Source organism: Callithrix jacchus, chromosome 5 (assembly GCF_049354715.1).
Source record: "Callithrix jacchus isolate 240 chromosome 5, calJac240_pri, whole genome shotgun sequence".
NCBI classification, from domain to species: Eukaryota; Metazoa; Chordata; class Mammalia; order Primates; family Cebidae; genus Callithrix; species Callithrix jacchus.
The window spans coordinates 82,067,414-82,091,041 of record NC_133506.1 but is presented as its reverse complement, the minus strand read 5'-3'; the positions used below and the strand labels follow the sequence as shown (position 1 = coordinate 82,091,041).

Sequence of the window (23,628 nt, the reverse complement as noted above, 5' to 3'; positions counted from 1 at the left end):
AAAAAAGCAAGTTCAAGCTTTGTACATAGGTGATAGTTTTGCTCAGCAAAGTCAGATCTTTAGCCTCTTCAAGAAAAGCCACACATTCAGATTTTTCTGTGAAATGTCCTAAATTTTAAAAGATGGCAACAAATTTAAACAAAATGTCTTAAAAAAACCAAAAACAACAACAACCACAACAAAACAGCACAAAACTCCACAGCACTGAGTGGGCTACTGAAAACCTGCCATGGGCGGGCTGGACGTGCAGGCCCCAAATTTGTCAGCTTTTCAACTCCATGGGCACGAATGCAATTGTGCTGCCGAACTTTATCCCCTTTGAGAAATGTGTGTGTGTGTTTTCTCCTATCATTATTAGGATTTAAATGGCACTGGCAAACAGCCAGGTAAAATTTTCCTTAATTGAATGCCTTCAATCACAGCATGAGCCGCTGGACTTAATAACGTCTCCCATTTACTACTTACACTGTAAGGACAGCATTATTACCCCCACTTTACGATCGATGAAAGAAGTACATAAAGATTGGTAATATGATTGGCAATAGGGGACCCAGGCGCCCAAGCCCCAGGGCGCACGGTCCCTATTCCTTAGTTTCCTGGAGTCTAAGGTTATAACTCCCATAATACCAGTCCGTTTCTTACTCTAGAGTCCTTCTGCCTTGTTTTCTTTAATAACGTTTTACTTCTTTGCAAGAGCATATTTTTAAAAGTTGCTTTTACAATTTAAAGTACAAAAGTAATAATGTGCAGGAGTACGTCTTTGTAAAACATTTAAAGAAAATTTAATTATAGAATAAAACCCCGTTCCCTGCATTCACGGCCTCCACGCTGGCGGAACGACTTGAGAGTTTGCATTGGATGGACAGCAAACATTTCCCCGAAACAGGCCACGAAGCTTTCCACTTGGAGCCCACTGTGGGCCTGGTGCCTTTGACAGCTGGTTTTCATTACTGCTGGGACCAGGCTCCGCCTCCGCCGAGTCCGTGCTTCTCGCTCCGCTCCACGCACCAGCTCCGCCACCGCTCGGCCGGCTCCACGCACCAGCTCCGCCACCGCTCGGCCCGCTCCACGCACCAGCTCCGCCACCGCTCGCCCCGCTCCACCCACCGGCTCCGCCACCGCTCGCCCCGCTCCCGGAGTTGCTCCTCTGGCTACGTGCTTCTAAGCGGACGTGAAGCCGGATTGAGGCTGGCACAGTGGTCCGTCCTGGCCTTTGGTGAAGGGTCGCGTCAGTTCCGACCCGGACCTGTACCCTGCTGCGCTGTCGTCGCTCCCGGAAATAGGGCTGGCCAGGGCCGCCATGTTGCAGCAGGTGAGGGGCTGCCGGCGCGCTGGGAGGTTGGCGGCTCCTGGGACTGGCTCTGTAGGTTCCGTGGGACTGGAGTTCGTGTCCCCCCCTGCCCGCTACTCGAACTCGAGGAGGAGCGGGGCGGGCGGGAGTGGAGGGCTGTGGGTAGTTGTCTGAGGAGGGCGGCTGGGCGCTCTGAGGCCTCTGGAGGAGGCGTGATCCGTGTGCCGCCGAACAGGTACTGCTTTCGGCTGTGAGGACGCCCATTGTTAACCAGCGCGAGCCGGGGTCTCTTTTCTCTCAGCCTTTAGGCGAGGAGGAGCGGCCTGAGGGCCTCTTTTAGCTCCCTGACCTCCAGGGGTGCGCTGCGAATTTGTAGGAATCAACGACACCGCCAGAGCCTGGCTCTCCAGTTGCTGTTACCAAGCTCAAGTTGTTGGTGATTCTCTCCTTTATGTTAATTGTAGTCCACGTGTTGGCAGCCTGAGACTAGTAAAATTAATAATGTCTTACTTCTAGAAAACCTTACTGTTTTGTCACTTAGATTGCCTTAAGTGTTTTTTTCTTTCGTTCGAATAATTTACTGAGGGATTACTGTGACTCAGACACGGGCCCAGGGATAGGGCTGTGAACAGTACAGTCAGGTTTCTTGCCCTGTATTTTCAGGTTAGGGACGCGGGTTCCAGGGGATTGGGGTGGGGCAGTGAGACACGATAAGTTATGTAACTAAAGATATTTTCAGATAATTGCGAAGAAAGGGTGATAAAACAGCAAGTGTCTGAGGATAGGACAAGTCGGATTTGTGGTCGGAAAAGACCACTTAGGAGGAGATGCCTTGAGTGGAGAAAAATCCAGTGATGGTTAAATTCAGCTCTCTGTGTTACAGGAAAGTGGTCGCGATCCAGACCCCAAAAGAGGGTTCTTGGATCAGGCAAGAAAGAATGCAGGGCGTGTCCACAGTGCAAAGTGAAAGCAAGGTTATCAAGAAAGTAAAGCAATGCTGGTTGCCCATTTTTCTGGTTATTTCTTGGTGCTATGGTAAACAAGGGGTGGATTATTCATTCCCCCCATTTTTAGACTATGTAGGGTACCTTCCTGACGTTGCCATGGCATTCGTAAACTGGCATGGTGCTGTTGGAAGTATGGTAGTAAGGGTGACCAGAGGTCATTCTCCTGGCCATGTTAGTTTCGGTGGGTTTTGGCTGGCTTCTTTACTGCAACCTGTTTTTTCAGCAGTATCTTTATAACCTGTATCTTGTGCCGACCTCCTGTCTCATCCTGTGACTTAGAATGCCTTAACTCTCCGGTAATGCAGCCCCGTCCGTTTCAGCCTCATTTCACCCAGCTCCTGTTCAAGATGGGGTTGTTCTGGTTCATGTGCTTCTGTCATCTGAACCTGCACCCAGGCCAGATGAGGCTGGAGAAACACGACCATGCTGACTGTTCCCACTTTTTATTTTTGTTTACTTATTTATTTTGAGACAGCGTTTCACTCTCAATGCCCAGGCTGGAGTGCAGTGGTGTAATCTTGGCTCACTGCAACCTCCAACTCCTGGGTTCAAATGATGCTAGTGCCTCTGCCTTCTGAGTAGCTGGGATTACAGGAGTGTGTCACCGTGGCTAATTAGTGTGGCTAGTTTTTGTATTTTTAGTAGAGAGAGGGTTTACCTATGTTAGCCAGGCTAGTTTCAAACTCCTGACCTCAAGTGACCTGCTCGCCTCACCCTCGTAAAGTTCTGGGATTATAGGTGTTAGCCACCACCCCCGACCAGGACTGACTTTACATTGTAATAAATCCTAGTGTCTAGCAGGGCATTCAGTCAAGTGGTATATTTGTTGAAGGCATGAGTAAGCAAAGGAGTCTATAATATACAGCTGACTGTGATCAGGGCTGAGACATCTAAGTGCAAATGGGAGCCAGGGAAAGAAGCAAATCATTCCTACTACCGGGTACCGGAGAAGCTTTTTGGAGGAGAGTGTATCACCTGTGCCCTGCCAGTCCATGTAGGCCTCTGCTCACTCTAGTCCCTAGATTAGGTATATTTTCAAAGGCACAGGTGGGAATACAGGAAGTTGGTCTAAGAAATGGCCAAGTAGCCCATGCAGTAAGTGACCGATGGGAGAAGCTCCTATTGAGCTAAGGCTGAAAAGGTAAAATGGATTCAGATCTATGAGACTAGTGGTTCTCAACTTTGGCTATAATTAGAATGCTCTTTTTCTTTAAAAAAAAAAAAAAAAAAAGCTGATACTTGGGTCCTGCTCCCAGGGGTTCAGATATAAGTGCTCTGAGGTGTGATTATAATGTCCAAGATTGAGATCCACTGTATGATGTTACGAATAAAAAGCTGAGGCCTTCTGCTCTCGATCCCAACAGTCTAATCGCCATCCAGTGGATAGGGAGAGATTTTCACATCAGATCATAATCCCCTACTGAAACCCCTCAGCACTATGACTAAAAAACAGACTCTCATGAACTATCATGATCTGGTCCCTGTCAATCTCTAAGACCTTATCTTAGGCCACTCACCTTTCATTAACTGTGGTAAGCTGAATAATACCTCCTTACCCCTGCCAAAAATGTCTAGGTTCTAATCCCTGGACTGGCAAAAATAATTTCACAAATGTGATTAATTGCTATTAAGGATCTTGAGGTCCAGAGATTATCCTGATTATCCAGGCTGGCCAGATGATGTGATCACAGTGGTCCTTACAAGAGAAACAAAGGAAGGTGGGTCAGAGAAGGTGATGAAACAAGCAAAGTAGAGATCAGAGACAGATTTGAATATGCCATGCTGATGATATTAAGGGCGTTTAGAAGCAGAAACAGGGAAGGAAACCGATTCTCCAGAACCCCTACCCACATCTTGATGTTTAACCCCTTGAACCTCATCTGGACATCTGAGCACCAGAACTTTATAACAGTATATAGGAATTTGCTGCTGCAGCAGCAATAGGAAACTTATATAGTACATCAGCTTCTGCCAGACTGGCCTTTTTTTTTTTTTTGAGACAGGGTCTGGCTCTCACCCAGGCTGGAGTGCAGTGGAGCAATTGGGGGTCACAACTGCAGGCTCTACCTCTCATGTCTGAGCCATCTCCCCATCTCAGCCTCCTGAGTACTACAAGCCACCATACCTGACTAATATTTTAATTTCTTGTAGAAATGGGATCTCACTGTGTTGCCCAGACTAGTCTCAAACTTCTGGGCTCAAGCAGTTCTCCTGCCTTGGCCTCCCAAAGTGTTACGATGAGCCACCATGGCCAGGCTGGCCTTCTTTTCAGTTCCTTAAACATGCCAAACTTGGGTCCCATCCAGTTCTTTTGCACTTATGGTTCATACTACCTAGAACAGGCTTCTTTTATCTTGCTCTTTAAATGACCGGTTTCTTCTCATTTATTCAGTAAATACTGAGTGCCTACCAAGTGCCTGGTACTGCTGTAAGTAGTACAGATTAAAAAAAAAAAAAAAAAAAAAGACAAATAGCTCTGCACTCCTGGAGTTAAATTTACTAAGATGGGGAAGACTATGGACACAGAAGATTTCAGGGCAAAATCAGCAGCTTGATTTTGGACATTTTAAGATGTTAGTATTTTTAAAACCAAAAGCACTGAGAGGGAGACCCATTGGAGTGTTGTAAGTGTTTGTTAGACCGCATGTTCTGACTCACCTGTTAAAAAGAAAATTCTAGCTACTGTAGTAAAAATCTGGAGGGGGAGGGGCACGGAAGGAGGAATAAAGGCATGAAGCTAGGAGGCTGATTAGGAAACTGCTTCAATCAGGAGGCCAAGAAGTAATGGCTTAGTCTAGGGTGGATGCAGTGGAGGTGATGAAAAATAGATTCCAAATACATTTTAAGGTAGAGCTGCCAGGATTTGCTGATGGGTTGATTGGGGAGATAGAAGGTACATAAAAGGAATAAAGGAAGATTCCAAAGTTTTTGTCCTGAACAACTAAGAAGATGAAGATGGCTAAGACAGACTCTTGGCATTCTAATAATTAGAGGTGAGAGAGGTAGAAGGAATAGACACTGGGGACTGCAAAAGAAGTGCCAAGAAATGGGAGGTGAGCCAGGAGTTGGTAGTGTCCTGGAAAGCAAATGAAGTGCCTCCAGGAGGAAGATCCAACATCTGTGTCAAATGCTGCTCACAAGTAAGATGAGAACCAAAAAGTGACCACTGTATTTTTAACAGGTCATCAGGGACTTCAGTAAGAGCAGTTCCAGTATGGTTGGGAGAGGGGAGGAAAGGCTGACTAAAGTGAATACAAGAGAGACTAGAAGAATTAAGAGACAAGTCTATATAATACAAATCTTTAAAGGAAAAAGAATGGGGTGACAGGTGAAAGGGCTTGTGGTATCAAGTTTTCATTTTTTAAGGTAGGTGAAATTAAAACATGTTTATATGTTGACGTGAACAAATGTTTTTAAAAGGATTAAAAAATGGATGATGCAAGAATTACTGGAACAATACCTGGCGGTAGGCAAGAGGAGATGGAAACCAGGACACAAGTAGACAGGAAGACCTAAGAACGAAGCACTGACAGCCCAGTTATCAAAAGAATATATGGCAGACTATGAGTAAACACACAATTAAATAGGCAGGCAGTGTGAAAATTCTCTTCTGATGGGTTCCATTTCTTAGTGAAACAAGAAGCAATGTTACCAGCTGAGAGAGTATAAGAGAAGAAATGTTGAAAATTTGAGTTTTATTAGTTGCCTAAGATGAGAGGGTGAAGGGGCTATGGAGATGTAGAATGACTGCCTGGCAGCACTAAGGGCTCAACTGAGGTTCACCGTCACAAATATATCAAGTGGGAACAGTTGGCGCCTGGCGGCTCACACTTGTAATCCCAGCACTTTGGGAGGCTGAAGCAGGTGGATCACCTGAGGTCAGAAGTTTAAGAAGAGCAAGACTCTGTCTCAAGAAAAAAAAAAGACCTTGCCCTTTAGGTTCTCCAGCAGCTTAATCTATATGGAGGTAGGAGAGGGTAGACCTGCAGTAAGAATACTCTGAGATAATTGTTCAAATGGAGATTTGTCCTAATGCTGTGGGAACATGGGGATTTCAGAGACAGTTTTTCAGCTGTTTGAGTATATGAGCTAAAAAACTTGAAGGAGGATTTGGTATTTATCTGGAGTTGAAGAGGGCATGGGGAAGGGAAGAATTTTCTGAGAAAATGTGAAAGGCAGGAGATGGGAGAGAGATCCTCGTGTTTCTTAGAGATCATGTAGTAATAGTATTGGTACAGTGCTCAACAGTGCTCAGTGGAGACAATGTCAGAGGCAAATAGGGGGCATTAGATTCTATGATCTTCTATGCTTTATGTGAAGGAATTAAATTTTATCCTATAGTTGGGGATGCCATCAAAAAATCTGAGCAATGGAGTGACATGGTGTGATTTCCATATTGGGAATATTGCTCTGGGTAATGTAGAGGAGAGACTGGAATAGAGAGGGGTAAAGGGATGGAGGCTGACGAGTGGCACTAGGAGAGGAACAGGAGCAGGTTTGTTGTAGTTGAGGGGAATTGCAGTGAATTGAAGTGTGAACCACTCTTAGAAGCCTAAGGTTGTAAAAAGAAGCAATGCTTTGGGAAGACAGAGGATTGAACGAGAGATTCAGGATCAGGTTTCCCTCCCCCCCCCACCCCCCCCCCCGCGAGACAGAGTCTTGTTCCGTCGCCCAGGCTGGAGTGCAGTGGCGTGATCTCGGCTCACTGCAGCCTCTGCCTTCTGGGTTTAGGTGATTCTCTGGCCTCAGACTCCTGAGTAGCTGGGATTACAGGTGCATACCACTATACCCAGCTAAGTTTCGTATTTTTAGTAGAGATGGGATTTTTCACCATGTTGGCCAGGATGGTCTTGATCTCCTGACCTCATGATGCATCAGCCTCAGCCTCCCAAAGTGTTGGGATTACAGGTGTGAGCCACCATACCTGGCCAGGATCAGGGTTAAAAAAAATTTTTTTTTTTTTTTGCCTAGTAAGTGGCCTTGAAGAAGTTTATATGCTGATTAGAAAGATCCAGTAGAGGGCGGTGGCTCATGCCTGTAATCCCAGCACTTTGGGAGGCAACTGCAGGCACATCACCTGAGGTCAGGAATTTGAGACCAGCCTGGCCAACATGGTGAAACCCTGTCTCTTCTAAAAATAGAAAAATGAGCTGAGTATGGTGGCATGTGCCTATAATCCCAGCTACTTGGGAGGCTGAGGTGGGAGAATCACTTGAACCTGGGAGGCAGAGGTTGCAGTGAGTCGAGATTGTGCCACTGCGCTCCAACCTGGGTGACGAGTGAAACTGTCTCAACAACAACCACAAGGAAAGATCCAGTAGATAGCCTTGAAGATAAGAAAGTGTAAATAAAGGGAAAAGTGATGAAACAAGTTCCCAAGCGAGGAGGCAGGAAAAGAAGGGATTCTGAGCACAAATAATTGGTTTAGCCTTGGGCAAGAAGAGAGGAGTTGTGAGAAGGGGTCATGGAACTAAGCCTGCAGTCAGATGATTTTGTGAAGGAGCCACAACCTTGAGATTATCCCCAGTAGCCTTGACTTGCTCTGTGACTTGGGAGAGAACACGTGAGGATAGGAGTAAGTTTGTAGGACCATCGTCTGCACCCCACAGTTTTCTCGGAGGGTACAGCCCAGGGGCAGGGATGGATCAGCAGAGACGTGGATTATTCCCTGGTGTTTTTGAGGATCTGCATGTGTCCTTTTTCTAAATTTTGCAACTCTGATGCTGTGACTATGTCATTATTTTTTCTTCTGTTTTGATGAGTACGCAGCTTTGTATGCAGTAGCCATGTAAACATTGAATTTCCTTTTGCTTCTTGAACATTGACTTTTCTTATTAGGATAGTAATGGTGACACTGAAGATGTTTCACTGTTTGATGTGGAAGAGGAGACAACTAATAGACCAAGAAAATCCAAAATCAGGTAGGAGGAGAAGTTGCATGAGCTGTGTTAGTGTCCAGTGCTGTTCTGTATGTATGTCGGTGCTAACTGATGGGAGTCAAGGCAGAGTTGTTTCGATGTGTTTTGGATACTGCACATTGCTAGTTTGACATTTTGTGTAAGACGAAGATGACATTTCAGATTTTTTGGGAATAATTGGCATATGGAGTGTTACTTAATACTGAGTTTTAAAATCAGCAAATCCAGATATTTGAACACCTGTGTTTTTAATTCTGTGCCGTTTTCCAAGAATGTACCATTTCTTTATATAGTTTCTATAGATACATTACATTTTGATTTGTTGTGTACATTTCAATATTATATAACATTTCTATTCTAAATTTAATTCTCTGTAAATAAATTCACTTATTGAAAGCTAGTTATACCTGAACTTTGCTACGATGCTGTCACTTTTCTTTCATCTTTCATGCCAGTCACAACCGGCCATGTATTGTATGATTTCATTTATATGAAATGTCCAGAAAGGCAAATGTGTAGAGACAAAAGAGATTAGCTGTTGCTAGAAGCTGAGGGATTTGAAGGTAAATGGGAAATGACTGCCAGTGGATACAAATATTCTTTCTGGGGTAATGAAGTTGTAAAGTTGATTGGACTGATGGTTTTACAACTCTGCGAATGTACTACAAACCATTAGATTGTTTACCTTAAATAAGTAAATTGTATGATATGTGAATTGTATCTCCAAAAAGTTATTAAAAAACAAGCAACAAACTGTAGCTGATGAAAACTTTTTCTTAATGTCTGAAGTGATTTCTGAGGGCTACTGATTGGCATGATTTGAAAATAGGATTCAAATTCTAAGATACAGTTTCCTTATTTCTCCAAGCGAGGTAAAGTCTTTTTTATATATTTTGTGAAACTTTATATTCAACGAGGCGTTAAAGTCGTGTGTGCGTAGTGTATTTTCTGTGACACTAGGGCCTAGTCAAATAGTGGGACATAAGAAAAAGAGAGGTAGGAGGTTTGCTTGCTCCTTTTATTTTGACAAAGCTCTTCACAGTTACACCATGGCTAAAGATTTTTCTCTGCGTTTGCTAGTACCTGTAGTAAAATGTAATTGCATTTCTTTCATTGTGTTTTGGTTTTCAGACATCCAGTAGCATCCTTTTTCCACTTATTCTTTCGAGTCAGTGCAGTCGTCGTCTATCTTCTCTGTGAGTTTCTCAGCAGCAGCTTTATTGCCTGTATGGTGACAATTATCTTGTTGCTGTCATGTGACTTTTGGGCAGTGAAGGTAATTTTGATTGTTTTTATTTTAAAATGATATTTATTATGAAAATGATGTATAAATAGTAAAAAATGAGAGTATTTTGCATTAGTGTTAATCTTTTGTTACTTCAAACCTCATCTTTGTTAAAGTGCTAGATATATCAAATCACATGTAGATTATTATTATTTTTTTTTCATTTTTTCCCTTTGACAACACAAGGTGAGACATAGAGGTTACTGTGCCGCTGATTTTTCTGTGCCATTTTCTAACCTACTTCAGCTTTAAAGTCTCATAAAGAAATGTGACTAGCAACCACAGACCCTACAATGTTGCTTCTAATCCATACCATGGTTTCCTTCAGGCTTACCTGTAGGTTTGCTGTATAGGATTTCTAGATGAAGCCCCAGAATAGTTTGTCTGCAAATACCTGAAAAATACCTACCTTTTGCAAAGGCTTCTATGGATGCTTTAGGGCAGTGTTTCTTAACGTCTATCAAAACAAAACTTTTGTTACTTTATGCTCTAAAGTATAAAGTATTTATTTCTGCTCTAAAGTCTAAAGTATTTAGTACATACTAGTCACAGTTTCATTTTGATAGACGTTTCTTTTTGTCGTTCATACAGTTTCTGTTCAGCTAAATAGAACATGCTTTCTAGTCAGTTCTTCCTGGTAATTGCTAAACTCTTAAAATTTTTCTGGGTTTAGAGTTTCAAAAAATGTGATCAAAATGGTTTATTTTTTTATAAGGTATTTATTTATTTATTTAAACAAGGGCCTAAAAAATGGCATCCTTTTGTCATTGGCACAGTTTACTTATAGATAGCCAAACAATGGAGATAAGGAAGCAAAATTAAGAAGTCAAGAATAAGGAAATTATTAAGTGGACTTGGGAAAGGGGATAAGAAGGGTTCTAAAACAGTTAAAATAGAGATGTGTCATCATTGTCATAAATCTCAGTGTACTTACTAAAAAAACAAACAAGCAGTCTTTATCTAAACCCCTAGGTGTCCAGTATTTTGGCTTCCCTAGGCCACAGTGGAAGAAAGAATTGTCTTGGGCCACACATAAAATACACTAACATTAGTTGATGAGCTAAAACAACAACAACAACAACAACAAAAACCAAAATCACAAAAAAAATCTCATAATGTTTTGAGAAAGTTTACGAGTTTCTGTTGGACCGCATTCGAAGTTGTCCTGGGCAGCATGAGGTCTATGGACGGCAGGTTGGATAGGCTTACCCTAGCTGGTGGTAATGAAGATAAAGAAGAGGTAGAGAAGGGAAAATTATTTAAAGGTGTGATTAAATGCTACAGCTTATATCGGTTTTTATTTTATTCTTCACTCTGACAAATTGAGTCAAAAAGGTTAAATAATGTTTTAAAAAACTTAATGACAACTATTAGTAAAATTTAAAACAAGTTATGTATCTTCTGCAACAATGGAGAAGATGGAGCAAGTAAAACAGTTCATATAGCAAAAGAGGAAAACAAAGCAAGTGTCAAGGAAGCTTAAATATCAGAAAGCACATTTATCAGGTGATGTAAGTAATAGCAAATAATAGTAAATATAATTTGATTAAACCATGCTTTTAAAGACAAGAATACTAAGATTGGGCCAGAAATGGAAGTCCAAACAAAAGATCTAACCAAATTAATGACATTAGAAAAAATAAAATATGGCAAAGATAACATCAGATCAATTCAAACAAAAAGAAACCTGGCAAGATATTATTATCAGATGAGATAGGAATCAGAATAAGAAAGCACTAAGCGGAACAAAAACAGATCATTTTATGAATCACAGTGAAGATCACTCACAGAATAAAACTATATCGAACTATGTGTAATAAAAGTTAGGAATATTAGAAGATAGAAAAGCATTCTGATAAATCTAACAAACTACTATCTTTAACCAAATTGCCAAAAAATAAATAAGGTCTGAAGAATCTGAATGAAATAATTAGCAACATCAGTTTCATAGCAGTATTTGGAACTGTGTATGTACAGAGAGAATACTTTCTTGTTAAAATTGACTAGTGTGAAGAAAATCCAAATAAAATTGCTCAAAGTGTCTAGATTTTCTAGTCCAATGAAACAAAACTAGAAATAAATAGAAAGCGGTTGTCAAAATTGGAATTCTTTTTAAAAAGCTAACTACTATGTATCTTGTGTTTAAAAGGAAGCAAAAACTGCAAATATAGGTTATTTATACCTTAGTGGTGGTGATCATTTACAGTCAAGCTTTCTGAATATGTCAAAAACTGAATTCAGGGGAAAATCATAGACTAAAGGCTTTGTCTTAGACAAAGAGTGAAAATAATGGACTTACTTGAGTCCAGAAGTTTCAAAAACAAGCAGTAAGCCTGAGAAATTAGGAAAACAAACTAATCAAGATAAAAACAGGAAATAAATAGTTGGAAAATGGGAACATAGAAAAGTTTGAAAGTATTCTGAGAGCATACTTTGGAAATACCTGTAGAAGAGAACTCTGGTTTAGGTCCCTTGCCAGCTCTTTTTTTTTCTTTTTTACTTAGCTTTTAATTAGAATCTCTCTTACAGGAATTTCAGTCTCATAAGACTCCTCCTTTTCTTCTCCTGTGTTCCTTTCCTAAGGGGTGCCATCTGTGCTTCTTGTTTCGATTGCTGATGTGTAAACTGTGTTGCCTCCCAGATCCGTATCTCCATCCAGATTTGTCCTCACAACTCAAGACCTCTTCATGTGTCTTCTTGATATTTTTATGTGGCTGTCTTGAAGGCATCTCAAATTTTGTTTTTTTGTTTTTTTTTTTTTTTAGACGGAGTCTTGTTTTGTTGCCAGGCTGGAGTGCAGTGGTGCAATCTTGGCTCACTGCAACCTCTGCTTCCCGGGTTCAAGTGATTCTTCCGCCTCAGCCTCCCAAGTAGCTGGGACCACAGGCGAGTGCCACCATGCCTGGCTAATTTTGTATTTTTAGTAGAGACGGGGTTTCACCATGTTGGTCAGGATGGTCTCGATCTCTTGACCTTGTGATCCACCCGCCTGGGCCTCCCAAAGTGTTGGGATTACAGGCGTGATCCACCGTGCCTGGCTTTTTTTTTTTTTTTGAGATGAAATCTCACTCTGTTGCCCATGCTGGAATGCAGTGGCGCCATCTTGGCTCACTGCAACCTCCACCTCCTGGGTTCAAGTGATTCTCCTGCCTCAATCTCCCAAGTAGCTGAGACTACAGGCACACGCTACCATGTCCAGCTAATTTTTGTATATTTAGTAGAGATGGGTTTCACTGTGTTGGCCAGGCTGGTCTCAAATCCAAGTAAGCCACTGCACCTGGCCAGGCATTTCATATCTTAACGTGTAAAATACTAGTTGTCATCTTCCATTCCCCAGAAGCTCTTCTTTAAGCGTTCCCTTTCACAGGGCCTAGAATCACTATTTTTTTACTTGAGCAAACCAGAAATGGATCAGTTGCCTCCTTCCTACTCCATATCCAATTAATGACCAACTCCCATAAATCCGTAGATTGTACTTTCTTCATTAGGGCTTCATTGCCTACTGCTCTACCTGGAATGCTCTTCTTGCTCCCATATCACATTAATACAAGTATTCCTAATCTTTTAATGCATGGGCCCCTTTCATAGTCTCACGAATAATGTTTTCACATACATAAAATACACGATTACAAAGTAAGTACTTATATTGGACTATAACTTAAAATTATTAAAAAGGTACATTTCTGATTGAGTTATGTGTGTAGTAGTCCCCCCATTATCTGAGGTTTCACTTTCTGCAGTTTCAGTTACTGCAGTACACTACACTACATACACTAAGATATCGTGAGAGAAAACTACATTCATGTAACTTTTATTAGAGTATGTTGTTACAGTTGTTCTATTTTTAGTTCTTGTTAATCTCTTACTGTGCCTTATTTGTAAATTAAACTTTATCTTAGGTAAGTATGTATAAGAAAAAATAGAGCATATATATATATATATATATAAGGTTTGGTATTATGCACAATTTTAGGTGTCCGCTGGGGGTTTTGGAATGTATCCCCTGTAGGTAAGGGAGGACTACTATGCTTTGTGAATGTGTTAATGATAAGAGCTAGTGGCAGGTTTAATAACTACTTTCAAAGAAGTGGTGCGCATAAGCAATATTTTGAGATAATCACAGCAAGTATAGTACAAAATGAAAAAATTGCACTGGGGTATTTTTAATTTTGCCTACATTCATAGTTTGTTGTCTACATTCATAATTTAAAGGTATGCTAAATTTCAGCCAGAGGTTAATGAAAATGAAGATAACATTTTTTTCCCATCAAAGTTCACAGAACCACTGAATCTGTCAGTGAACGTGATTAATTAAACATCCCCAGTACTGTTGACTCCTGTTTATCCTTTAAATTTCATTCCAAATGTTGATTCTTCATGGAGTCATTTTCTGACACCCAGACTAGATTAAATTTCACTGTTATGCTCCCTGAGGAAAGAGATGGCATCTGTTAGTCACTGCTTTAATACCAGCACATAGTAGATGCTCAGTTAATATTTGTTGAGTAAATACACACTAGGAAAGCTATCAAAGTAATTTGTTATGTTAGTAAGTAAGAAAAGAGCTTGGTACACTTGAGAGACTGAAGGCCAGTGCCTATAACCATTTTTAGGGATATGGAGTCACGAAATATATGTAGCTACAGTCAGGATATAAGGTAGGTCACAGTAATCAAATAGCAAGGGGTTTAGGTAAAATTAGGGAACTGGAGAAAGGGCAAATTGTTCATGAGGAAAAAGAGAAGGGGTAATGTATGTTTGTTTGTTTGTTGGTTGGTTTTGAGACAAAGTCTTGATTCTTCATCCAAGCTGGAGTGCAGTGGTGCCATCTCGGCTCACTGCAACTTCCGCCTCCTGGGTTCCAGTGATTCTCTGTCTCAGCCTCCTGAGTAGCTGGGATTACAGGCGCCTGCCACCATGCCTGGCTAATTTTTGTCTATTTTACTAGAGAATGATGTTTCACCATCTTGGCCAGGCTGGTCTTGAACTCCTAACCTTGTGATCCACCTGCCACAGCCTTCCAAAATGCTGGGATTACAGGTGTGAGCCACCGCACCCGGCCATTGAGAAGGGGTAATGTTTATGGGTGGACTTATTGCTTGCTTTGTTACCTCTACCCCACTGCTAATCCTGCCATTACCGTTTTACTTAATCGTTTAGCCAGGCCTGATACATAGTAGTCTTTGCTAACTGGATATTATGGAGGAAAGCTGAAGACTTTTATTTGCGAAATGTTAGACTAAGATATGAGCTTACGATAGATCTTTAAATAATGCTTTTAAAATGTACCTGTTTATATTAATCTTCACCAGAATGTCACAGGTAGACTAATGGTTGGCCTACGTTGGTGGAATCACATTGATGAAGATGGAAAGAGCCATTGGGTGTTTGAATCTAGAAAGGTAAACTGCCTTTTTTGTTTTAATCAGTGTTATCAGCTAAATTATTTGTAGATTATATTTCAATATGGGAGGATAAATTATTCAGAATTAAAAACACTGTACCAAGTCACTTAGCATGTCAGTACTAAATGAGATGGCCTTGTAGAATTTAATGCATTTTTCTGTCTAGTTCAGCCCAGAAACAAGCAATATACAGAATAGAATCTTTTGAAGGAAGATACTGGGTCACAGTTTATACAGTGTGCTAACCTGCCTGTCAGGGATTGCTGATAAAAGATCTCTTTGTTGTCTTGGTGGGTATCTCCATGTGTCCCTCTATGCTCTGCAAGTAACCGCTTTCAACATCTTATTCTGTCTTTGCTCCGATGGCTGTCTTTTATTTCTGGGCAGAAAGAGGAGGAGGAGGAGGAGGAGGAGGAGGAGGAGGAGGAGGAGGAGGAGGAGGAGGAGGAGGAGTGCAATTGGATAGTAAATCTGGTTGGAGCACCCTATTCTTTAAGCTGCTGCCTTCAGGAGCTCTGGGGGGTCCCGTGTCTGCTTTGGGTTAGCCTGCTACACTATAGTAAATATTCACTTTCCTCTTGGAAATAAGTTTTGGAAGCAGAGGACAAAATTCCTGGCGATAGTACACCAAGGGCATTGACAAGTAATTCTAAGAAAGTGGTACTGTGTTCAGTGAGTCTATATTCTTTTATATTATAGAATCTACCTTGGAAACAGCTTACCACCTTTTAAATTCCTGGGTATTGCTAAGACATTTTGATAATTGTTCAGTATCCCTTGATTCCATTTTCTTTTCCTCTGGACCCTAATTTGACCTTTTAGTCTCTAGAATAATTGTAACCGTGATTTCCTTGATCTTTAGTCAGAAAGGTATCATTTAGAGCTTCCTTATAAATAAATAGTACAAGTGCAAGAAGAATGGAATAGAAGCCTATCAGAGCCCACTCTTTACTGTCATGAGTTGTGGTAAACTGTCTATCCTGCCCTGAAAATGCAAAATTCTTGAGTTAATATAAATCAGTTTCTAAAGTTACAAGAGTGATAGAGTGATTTTTTTGGGGGGTTCTAACTTAGGACTTGGGCTGTCTGTATTAAGATTTGAACTTGTGGGTAATATGTCTTTTATTAAACATGTTGAACTTTTTATTGCTAAATCTCACAACATGATCATTGAATCTGTGTTCTTTTATAGGAGTCCTCTCAAGAGAAGAAAACTATGTCAGAGGCTGAATCAAGAATCTTTTGGTTGGGACTTATCACCTGTCCAGTGCTGTGGGTGATATTTGCCTTTAGTGCCCTCTTCTCCTTCAGAATAAAGTGGTTGGTGAGTATCAATGTAGAAACTTTCAAATAATCCATTAAGATGTCTGATGGTAAGCATAGGAAGCAACAGCCTAGTCCTATCATTAGGGACCGATCTTGAATAGGCAGCTTCATCATGTAATTCCTAAGTTTTGCTTCCCAACACTACCTTTGTCTGTAGTACTGGAGAAGAGATTGTATGAAAGACTCCTTCCCACCAGTTTTCTAGGATATTAGTGGTCTTTTCAGCAGTCTTACAACTACTGAGTAGCTGTAGTCAGACAGTAGTTGGAATGATTGGGGGTTGTGAGGCATCTTTGCTTCGTGAGGTTTTATGGCCTCTCCACATGTTTTTCCATGTGCCTCAGTTTGGGCTTCCTCATGGCATGGTGGCCTCATGTTGGTGGGACTGCTTACATGGAGGCCCAGGACTCCACTTGAGGAGTGTTACAGCTCACAAGCTTTTACAATCTAGCCTAAGATGTCGTGGCATCACTTCTGCTGCCTACCCACATTCACGAAAATGGGAATTAGGCTCTACTCTTGCTAAGGAGTAAGAAGGTGCTAGAAGACTGTGTAGAAGAGGAGACTTGTTGCTGCCATCTTTGGAAAATAGTTTTGCACTTGACCAATTTGTGAGTCTTATTCTTTCTTATAGCTTACATTATTTTTCTTATTTTATATCTGATATCACACAATACTTATTGATATCAGATATATTTTGGCCTTAATTATGTTTTTCCTCCTAATTTGTAGTATTTTCTTATTCCTATTTTGCGATATAGGTTCTTTTTTTCTTGCGTGTGCTCATATATTCATACTTTCCTTTTTTGGATTTGGAAGCTTATTGTCTTTCAGTTCTAGTAGTTACCTCTAGTACATACTTTATATGTTTATATCATTACCCTCTTTGTTGAATTTGGAAATTCATTTCAATATTTATGGATTTCCTGCTCTGGAAAATGGGGAAGTTTATACTCATATGCTTTCTTTAACTTCTCCCTGCTCCTACCTCTAGATTTTTGCTTCTTATAGTCTTACTTTAGTCCTTCTAGTGGTTTTCTTTGTAACATTAGTTAATGTACTTAAGCTTGTTTAATGACTTAATAGACTGTTTAGAAGGGAAAGAAAATAAACACTCATATTCCTTCCTGTGAGTTTCTTTCTTTCTTGTTTGTTCCAATATTATTTTTGTGTTGTCAAGTTCATAATATTTATCTTTCGAAAACATTTCTTACTGGTTGTTCAGTCCTTGATCTGTTTTTTTTTTTTTTTTTTTAAAGTCGATTCATTGCCTATTGCAAATCTTACTGCAGCTTCTCCTTTTACCTATTGTTTGGCTACATTTCACTGTTGGGTGATATTTTGTAAAAGAACATGTACGCATTATTTTCTTTTGACTCATGTTTAAACATGTGAGCCTATGGACTGTTCCTGAATGATGACTTGGCTGGATTAATATTCTTGGGTCACAGTTTATTTCTTTGTGGAAGACACTATTCCATCGTTTTCTTGTATTAAATATTTTGGAGAAGTCTGAAGCCAGGCTTACTTAACAGTTGTAATCTCTCCCCGTAAGGTTTTGTTTTTTAGTTTGTGACATTTAAAAATATAACATGGATGTATCTGTATTTATCTTTCCGTATTAAGTTTTCTGGGGCCTGTGTGCCTTTCTGACAAACATACTGAAGTTTTGCTTGGAATCAGGAAAATTGTTTTCTGTTAAATCTTTGCATTTATTTATGTTCTATTTTTTGACCTTTAATTCTGAGGTACCAGTTATGTCTATGTTGGATCATTTTTATCTTTTCTCATCTATTTTCTTGTTGCTTTAATCATTCGTCTTTTCCTTATTTATTCAGCAATTATTTTTAAGAGTTCACCGTTGTATCAGAGCTGTCTGGGGACACGGGGGGATAAGTTAGGAGACAGGTAAGCAAGATGACTGCTCCAGTAGAGCTTATGTTTTAGTGGAAGGTAGATAGTAAAAAGTACGGTAGGGGATGTTAGTTAATGATACAGAGCAATGGGGTAGAGAGTGCAGAGGAGAGAACAACAACTATTTAGGAAATATTTAGAGAAGCTAAAGCTTCTCTCTGTATTTTCTTAGCTCTGCCAGCTCCATTTTCATCTCCTGTTATCTCACCCTCAAGGTTTTTGAGTTCTTATCTTTAGGTTCCTCTGTAGGGTGAAATATTCCCAGGAATGCTTTTATTTTGGCGGGTTTTTTTTTTCTTTCAGAGTAGATTCTTCACCTGTCTTCTGGATACTATGCTGCTTTTTTTCTTTTTTTGCTATAGTTTTGTATAAATGCACTTCCCTTTTTCCTTAATCCATTTTGCTCATCCTTATGGTGACAGCCCTGTCCAGCCCTTCTCTTTCTGCTGGTTTAGTGTTGGTGAATCTTCCTTGACCACCTTCCCCTGATGTCTGAAGCATGTGGCTGCTGCTTTGAGCTGGAGGTGCAGTGCTGGGATCGGTGGCCTGAAGACACGGGCGTGAGGTGCAAGGTGGAGAACTTGGCCAGGTTCTGGCTCTTTGCTGGGCTGCCTGGGTTTTGCGTTCTCTCTTCCTTAGGGGAGCTCTTATCTCCTGGTTGGCTGTGCACTCCCTTCTGGTTCTCCCTTTCTGCTTTGAATTGTTTGTGAGACCTTGAAGCTTTAGCATCCATCCAGGAGAGTCAGCCCCATTTTTTTCTAGTAGTGTTTCTTCTTCCTTAAAAGAAAACAGGGAGAGGTTATGTGAAAGCCAGTTTGATCCTGTGTTAACCTACTTATGCCTAGGGTTCCATTATTGGAACGCTAGGCATGTGGGAGTTATTTATATCCTGCTCAAGGTCATTAGCAAGGTCTGATTTTTTTACTCAAAAAATTGCAACCTACAGTGTAAATGGGTTAAGACCACAGGACAGGAAGGGGCTTCACTCAGGCTTTCCATGAGTCTCCCACCTCCTCACTTCTCTTAAGATGATCAGCGCTCATGATTTTTGGTCCTTCTATGCTTCCTCTCCTGCCTTTTTCTCACCTGGTGGTACCACTGTGGCCAGCTGCAGAGAGATTCCTGCCTTTTTGGGTCATTGTTAGTTGGGAGAAGTTTCTGCTATCATGACTATTTCTGCATTTTTTTCCTCTGCATTTTTTTGCTTCTTTATAAGTTGCTGGGGATGGTAATTAGTGTAATTTTCCATAGAGCTTCTTTGGAGAGCTTGGAACTGTTTAGGATTGTTCCAAGCTGGCTCTTTCTTTGGCCACTAGCCCTTTTTTATGTTTGTTTGTATTAGTTTGTTTGCATTTTTAAAAACACTGTTTGCTGTTTATACCTTCAGGGAGGGAGATCTTCATGTCAGACTTCACCGCACCATCTTAAACCAGAAGTTTAACTTACAGCTGTTAAAATTTGTTGCCATTGAGTAAACTGCCAGCTCCATTTTTATCTCCTGTTATCTCACCCTCAAGCTTTTTGAGTTCTTATCTTTAGGTTCCTTGGTCTGTGAATTCAGGTGCACCCTGGCATGTTGATATATATATATACCCAGTAGTGCCCCTGTTTGAGAAGCATGGGAAATTAAAAGGAAATTTATTCAAATAAAGACACAGTTTTCTGTTCACTTAGGTAACTGGCATCCTCTTATTAAACCAACACATTTAATTCCATGAAACGTAAGTTTAGAACAGAAAGTACCACCTCCTCTTCTTTTACTAGGAATATGAACCTGTTCATTAATTGAACATTTAAATCCATTAATTAAACAATTAACTATATCTTGTTAAGGGTAAGGAGAATAAATCTAGATTGGAAAAAGACATTTTGTTTAGCTGTTTTGCTTATCATAGATATAAAAGAGTAGAAGGTCCGGTGAGCTGTTTATTCCAGAACAAGGGTTGGCAAACTGTGGCCTGCAGGCCAAATCCAGCCTGACACTTGCTTTTGTAAATTGTTATTGAAAAACAGCCTTGTCCATTTTTTTATATATTATCTATGGCTGCCTTTGTATTAGAACAGCAGAGTTGAGTAATTGCAACAGAGACCATATGGTCTAAAATATTTATGATTTGGCCCTTTACAGAAGAACTTGGCTGATCACTGTATTCTAATTTTTAACCTTGGGAATTCCTCACATTGTCTTAATTAATTTTTCTAATGAAGATTAATTACAAATTTTTAAAGAGTGTGTTTTTGAGTTTCTTTTTCTCACTTCTCATTGATCCTAGTGAGATCACCATAGGTGAGAAAAAGAAACTCACAGGAACAAACAGCTCTGCCAAAGTACAGTTCCCCTCGGAGCTGTCTGTCTCCCTCCTCACCAAAGGCAGGCATCTGTTGATTGCTGCCTTAGGGCGTTGTGTCTACTTTACCAGAAGCCAGTTGTCACATAGAGCAGAGATTCACCTCTACCTGCTCTCAGTTTACTGAACTTGATCTGCCTCTTTACTGTTCTTTTGTGATTCTTACAGGAATAATGAACATTTGAGCCTTCCCTGAGTCATTTACTTTCCCTAACTTTACTCACAGACCAATGGGAAACAGAGCAAGAAGGCTCCCCCTTCACTGCATCCCCAGTGGCTAGCATGGTGCCTGGCACATACAGCAGTTGTGTTGAGTAAATACTAGCTGTGTGAACGACTTGGGCCTTGTACAGAGTGTCTATCCAGATGGGTTTGTTCTGGCAGCTGTCTCTGGAAGAGTCTCACTGGCACAATGGTGACTTTGCAGAGCTTCCTGTTTCCTCTTTCTCATGACAATCTGCCTTGTCTCATTTATGGCACAGAGAAAGGTCAATTTCAGGCCAGTAATCATTGATAATTTTTTTCCCTTGTCCCAGGCGGTGGTTATCATGGGTGTGGTGCTACAGGGTGCCAACCTGTATGGTTACATCAGGTGTCAGGTGGGCAGCAGAAAGAATTTAACCAGCATGGCTACTTCATATGTTGGAAAGCAGTTTTTAAGACAAGTAAGTGTTTTCTGGATGTTATCAGTGACTAATGTAGTGATTTTTAACTTTTATAGTTTAATTTTTATGAAATGCTCCTTAACAGAAGTTTTTTTTTTTAAGGCATATGCTTATTTAAATGTAAGATAAATATGTTTGAATTGCTCTTTGGAGGTGTTGAAGACATTCTGGAAGTGTGTTGTCAGTATCCTAAAATTATTTTTAAAGCCAGGAAAGATAAACTATCATTGATAGTAACTTGTTTTTAAAAAATTACTTTAGGTTCATTTGTTTTTCATTAACTGTGGGAGCTTTAAGTGAATGTCCTTGAAGAGTGTATGTTGTGTGGTTTTAGGGAGAGCAGTTGATTTTTCTTTCCCCCTAGAACATAAAAGGTTTTACTATAATACCCCCATGTCAGGGTTTTCAGGAGGATAAGTAGTAATCATAGACAAATAATCGTTGGTTAAATCTCTTGGGAAAAATGAGTATGTCTTTATATGAGTAATACCTTGCATTTGGTTAGTACAGTAGGTTGGGGAAGTGATGTTATATGTTATATGGGACAGGGATTCTCAAACTCGAACATAGATGAGAATCACCTAGAGGGCACAAGATTGCTGGGTTCTACCCCCAGGCTGCTTATTCAGTGGATCTGGGGGTGGGGTCTCATAATTTGCATTTCTCCTAAGTTTTCACGTGGTACCGAGGGCGCTGGTCCAGGGTTTACATTTTAGATAACTAAAGCCCTTAGAAATTAAATGATTTACTTAAGATCATACAGCTAATAAGTGGTGCAAAGCTAGATCTTGAACCCAGCTCTCTCTACTCAAAATGTATTGCTCTTTTTATTTTACCATACAGTTTCTCTTACAGAAGATGAAAAGTAGAGAAAATGAGTATTTGTGTAGGGACATGTCATCTCATTCTGAAGGATTTTTGCTTGGCCCAGTATATCTTTACTGTAGTCCACCTTAGGGTAACTTGCATGTATGTGCTTATTAGGTTTTTTCCCTTAGAATTTTCAGTGTTTCTGAAGGTGTGGAGGGACATGGAATACAGGTGAAATTAAGCCTTAAGCCTGACGTAACATGGATAGGGTTAGTATCTTACATGGTTCCTGGCATCTGCTCAAATGGGACTAATTGGACAGCTGGGTAGATGATGGTATCCATGGATTTACTTCTGTAGCATGTCTACTTTTTAAGGTGATTGGGTGTATGTAAGGCCATGCTCTGCTTAGAAATATAGAATGTTTTCCTAGGCGTAGGCCTTGAAGTCCATGATGTGTGAAGTGAAATCACTTTGATATTAAGGAGTTTTTGTCTTTTGCAGAACACTGGAGGTGATCAGACTTTCTGAAGAGAGAAAGATTATGCGCTTTGTTACATTGGGGAACAACTGAAGAGATTCTTGACTCTGAACCTTTTAGAGCTGAGTCCATGTTGCAGCAAGGAGTGTTGGCTTTGTTTTTCCACTTAAAAACTTTATTTATAAAAAGAAAAAGTAGTTTTCTTATTAAGCTTTTATATCCTTTCTAGCAATTGGGGCTAGAAAGTATTATGTTGACTCTAGAAACGTTGTCAAGATTTGTTCTGTGGTGTAGGTATGCACATGGCTATGTAGTATCAATATATCCCAAGTTAGTGAAAGTGTTCATTTACGTAGGTAAGAGAGACCTTTGTATTTTGATCCACAGAACACAGAAGGATGTGTTTAGTCTGTCCGAAAGCTCTATGTGTTTACATATTATTTCTTTAGATTATTTTCAAAAGTAAGTTTTGCTTCCATGGTTAAGAGTGAGCACTTTGGCTTATGTATAAGTTAGAAATAATTACTAGTTTTTAATATGTACTTCATGGGGAAATTTCTTAGACATATGCAAGCAAGCGAAAACAAGGCCAATGATAACTACTTTCTAAAATTTTATTTTTGTCTGTAAGAAGTCATTTACTTAAGGCCCAGTTAATATAAATGGAATCATCGTAGTTTGTTTAAGGAATACCCAGAGATTGCTGCTGTTCTATTTATTTTCAGAAAGGATAGCTAGATAGAAAACTCTTCAGTGGACCTTGAGCTAATAAATGTATCTTTTACCTAAAGAGCATTATTCTCATGTGATAATGGGAATAATCATTTATATACTTGGCATAATAAATGCCTAAAAAGACATTTTATTTTCTGAATCTATTTTTTTCTTGCTATAATGGGGATATTGTAAATTATGCATTTGTATTAATGGTATTTCTTAAAGCAATAGATGTAACTAAACTAAACCAATCTACATACTGTTGTAGGCATCTGTAAATTCTGTTGTAGGTTCTATAAACTTTGTTGAAGTCTTAATCAGCAGATTATGTTGTAAATATATTTGTACATTTTAAAGATATTTTTAAGATTATTTGTTTATTGAATAAGTGTCTTATTGGAATGATAGCTTTGAAGGTGCAAAACTTTATATTTGTATAAAATTCTACTGTTTACAAGGCA

The 23,628-nt window shown here is 40.0% G+C and overlaps 1 protein-coding gene across 5 annotated transcripts; it reads left to right on the top strand.

The window, feature by feature from the left end:
• Positions 1-1,068: 1,068 nt before the first annotated feature.
• TVP23B (trans-golgi network vesicle protein 23 homolog B) lies at positions 1,069-23,628 on the top strand. 5 transcript variants are annotated; one of them, NM_001281865.1, is made up of 7 exons: positions 1,137-1,312; positions 8,137-8,219; positions 9,348-9,492; positions 14,814-14,903; positions 16,099-16,230; positions 21,031-21,159; positions 22,474-22,729. In NM_001281865.1, the coding sequence occupies exons 1-7, from the start codon at positions 1,301-1,303 to the stop codon at positions 22,498-22,500; spliced, it is 618 nt and encodes a 205-aa protein (NP_001268794.1). In that variant the 5' UTR covers positions 1,137-1,300; the 3' UTR covers positions 22,501-22,729. The 5 variants fall into 5 exon arrangements, with proteins under 5 accessions (NP_001268796.1, NP_001268794.1, NP_001268795.1 ...); NM_001281866.1 differs by having other exon boundaries at positions 1,311-1,363; XM_035297858.3 differs by lacking the exon at positions 1,137-1,312 and adding an exon at positions 1,473-1,526 and having other exon boundaries at positions 22,474-23,628.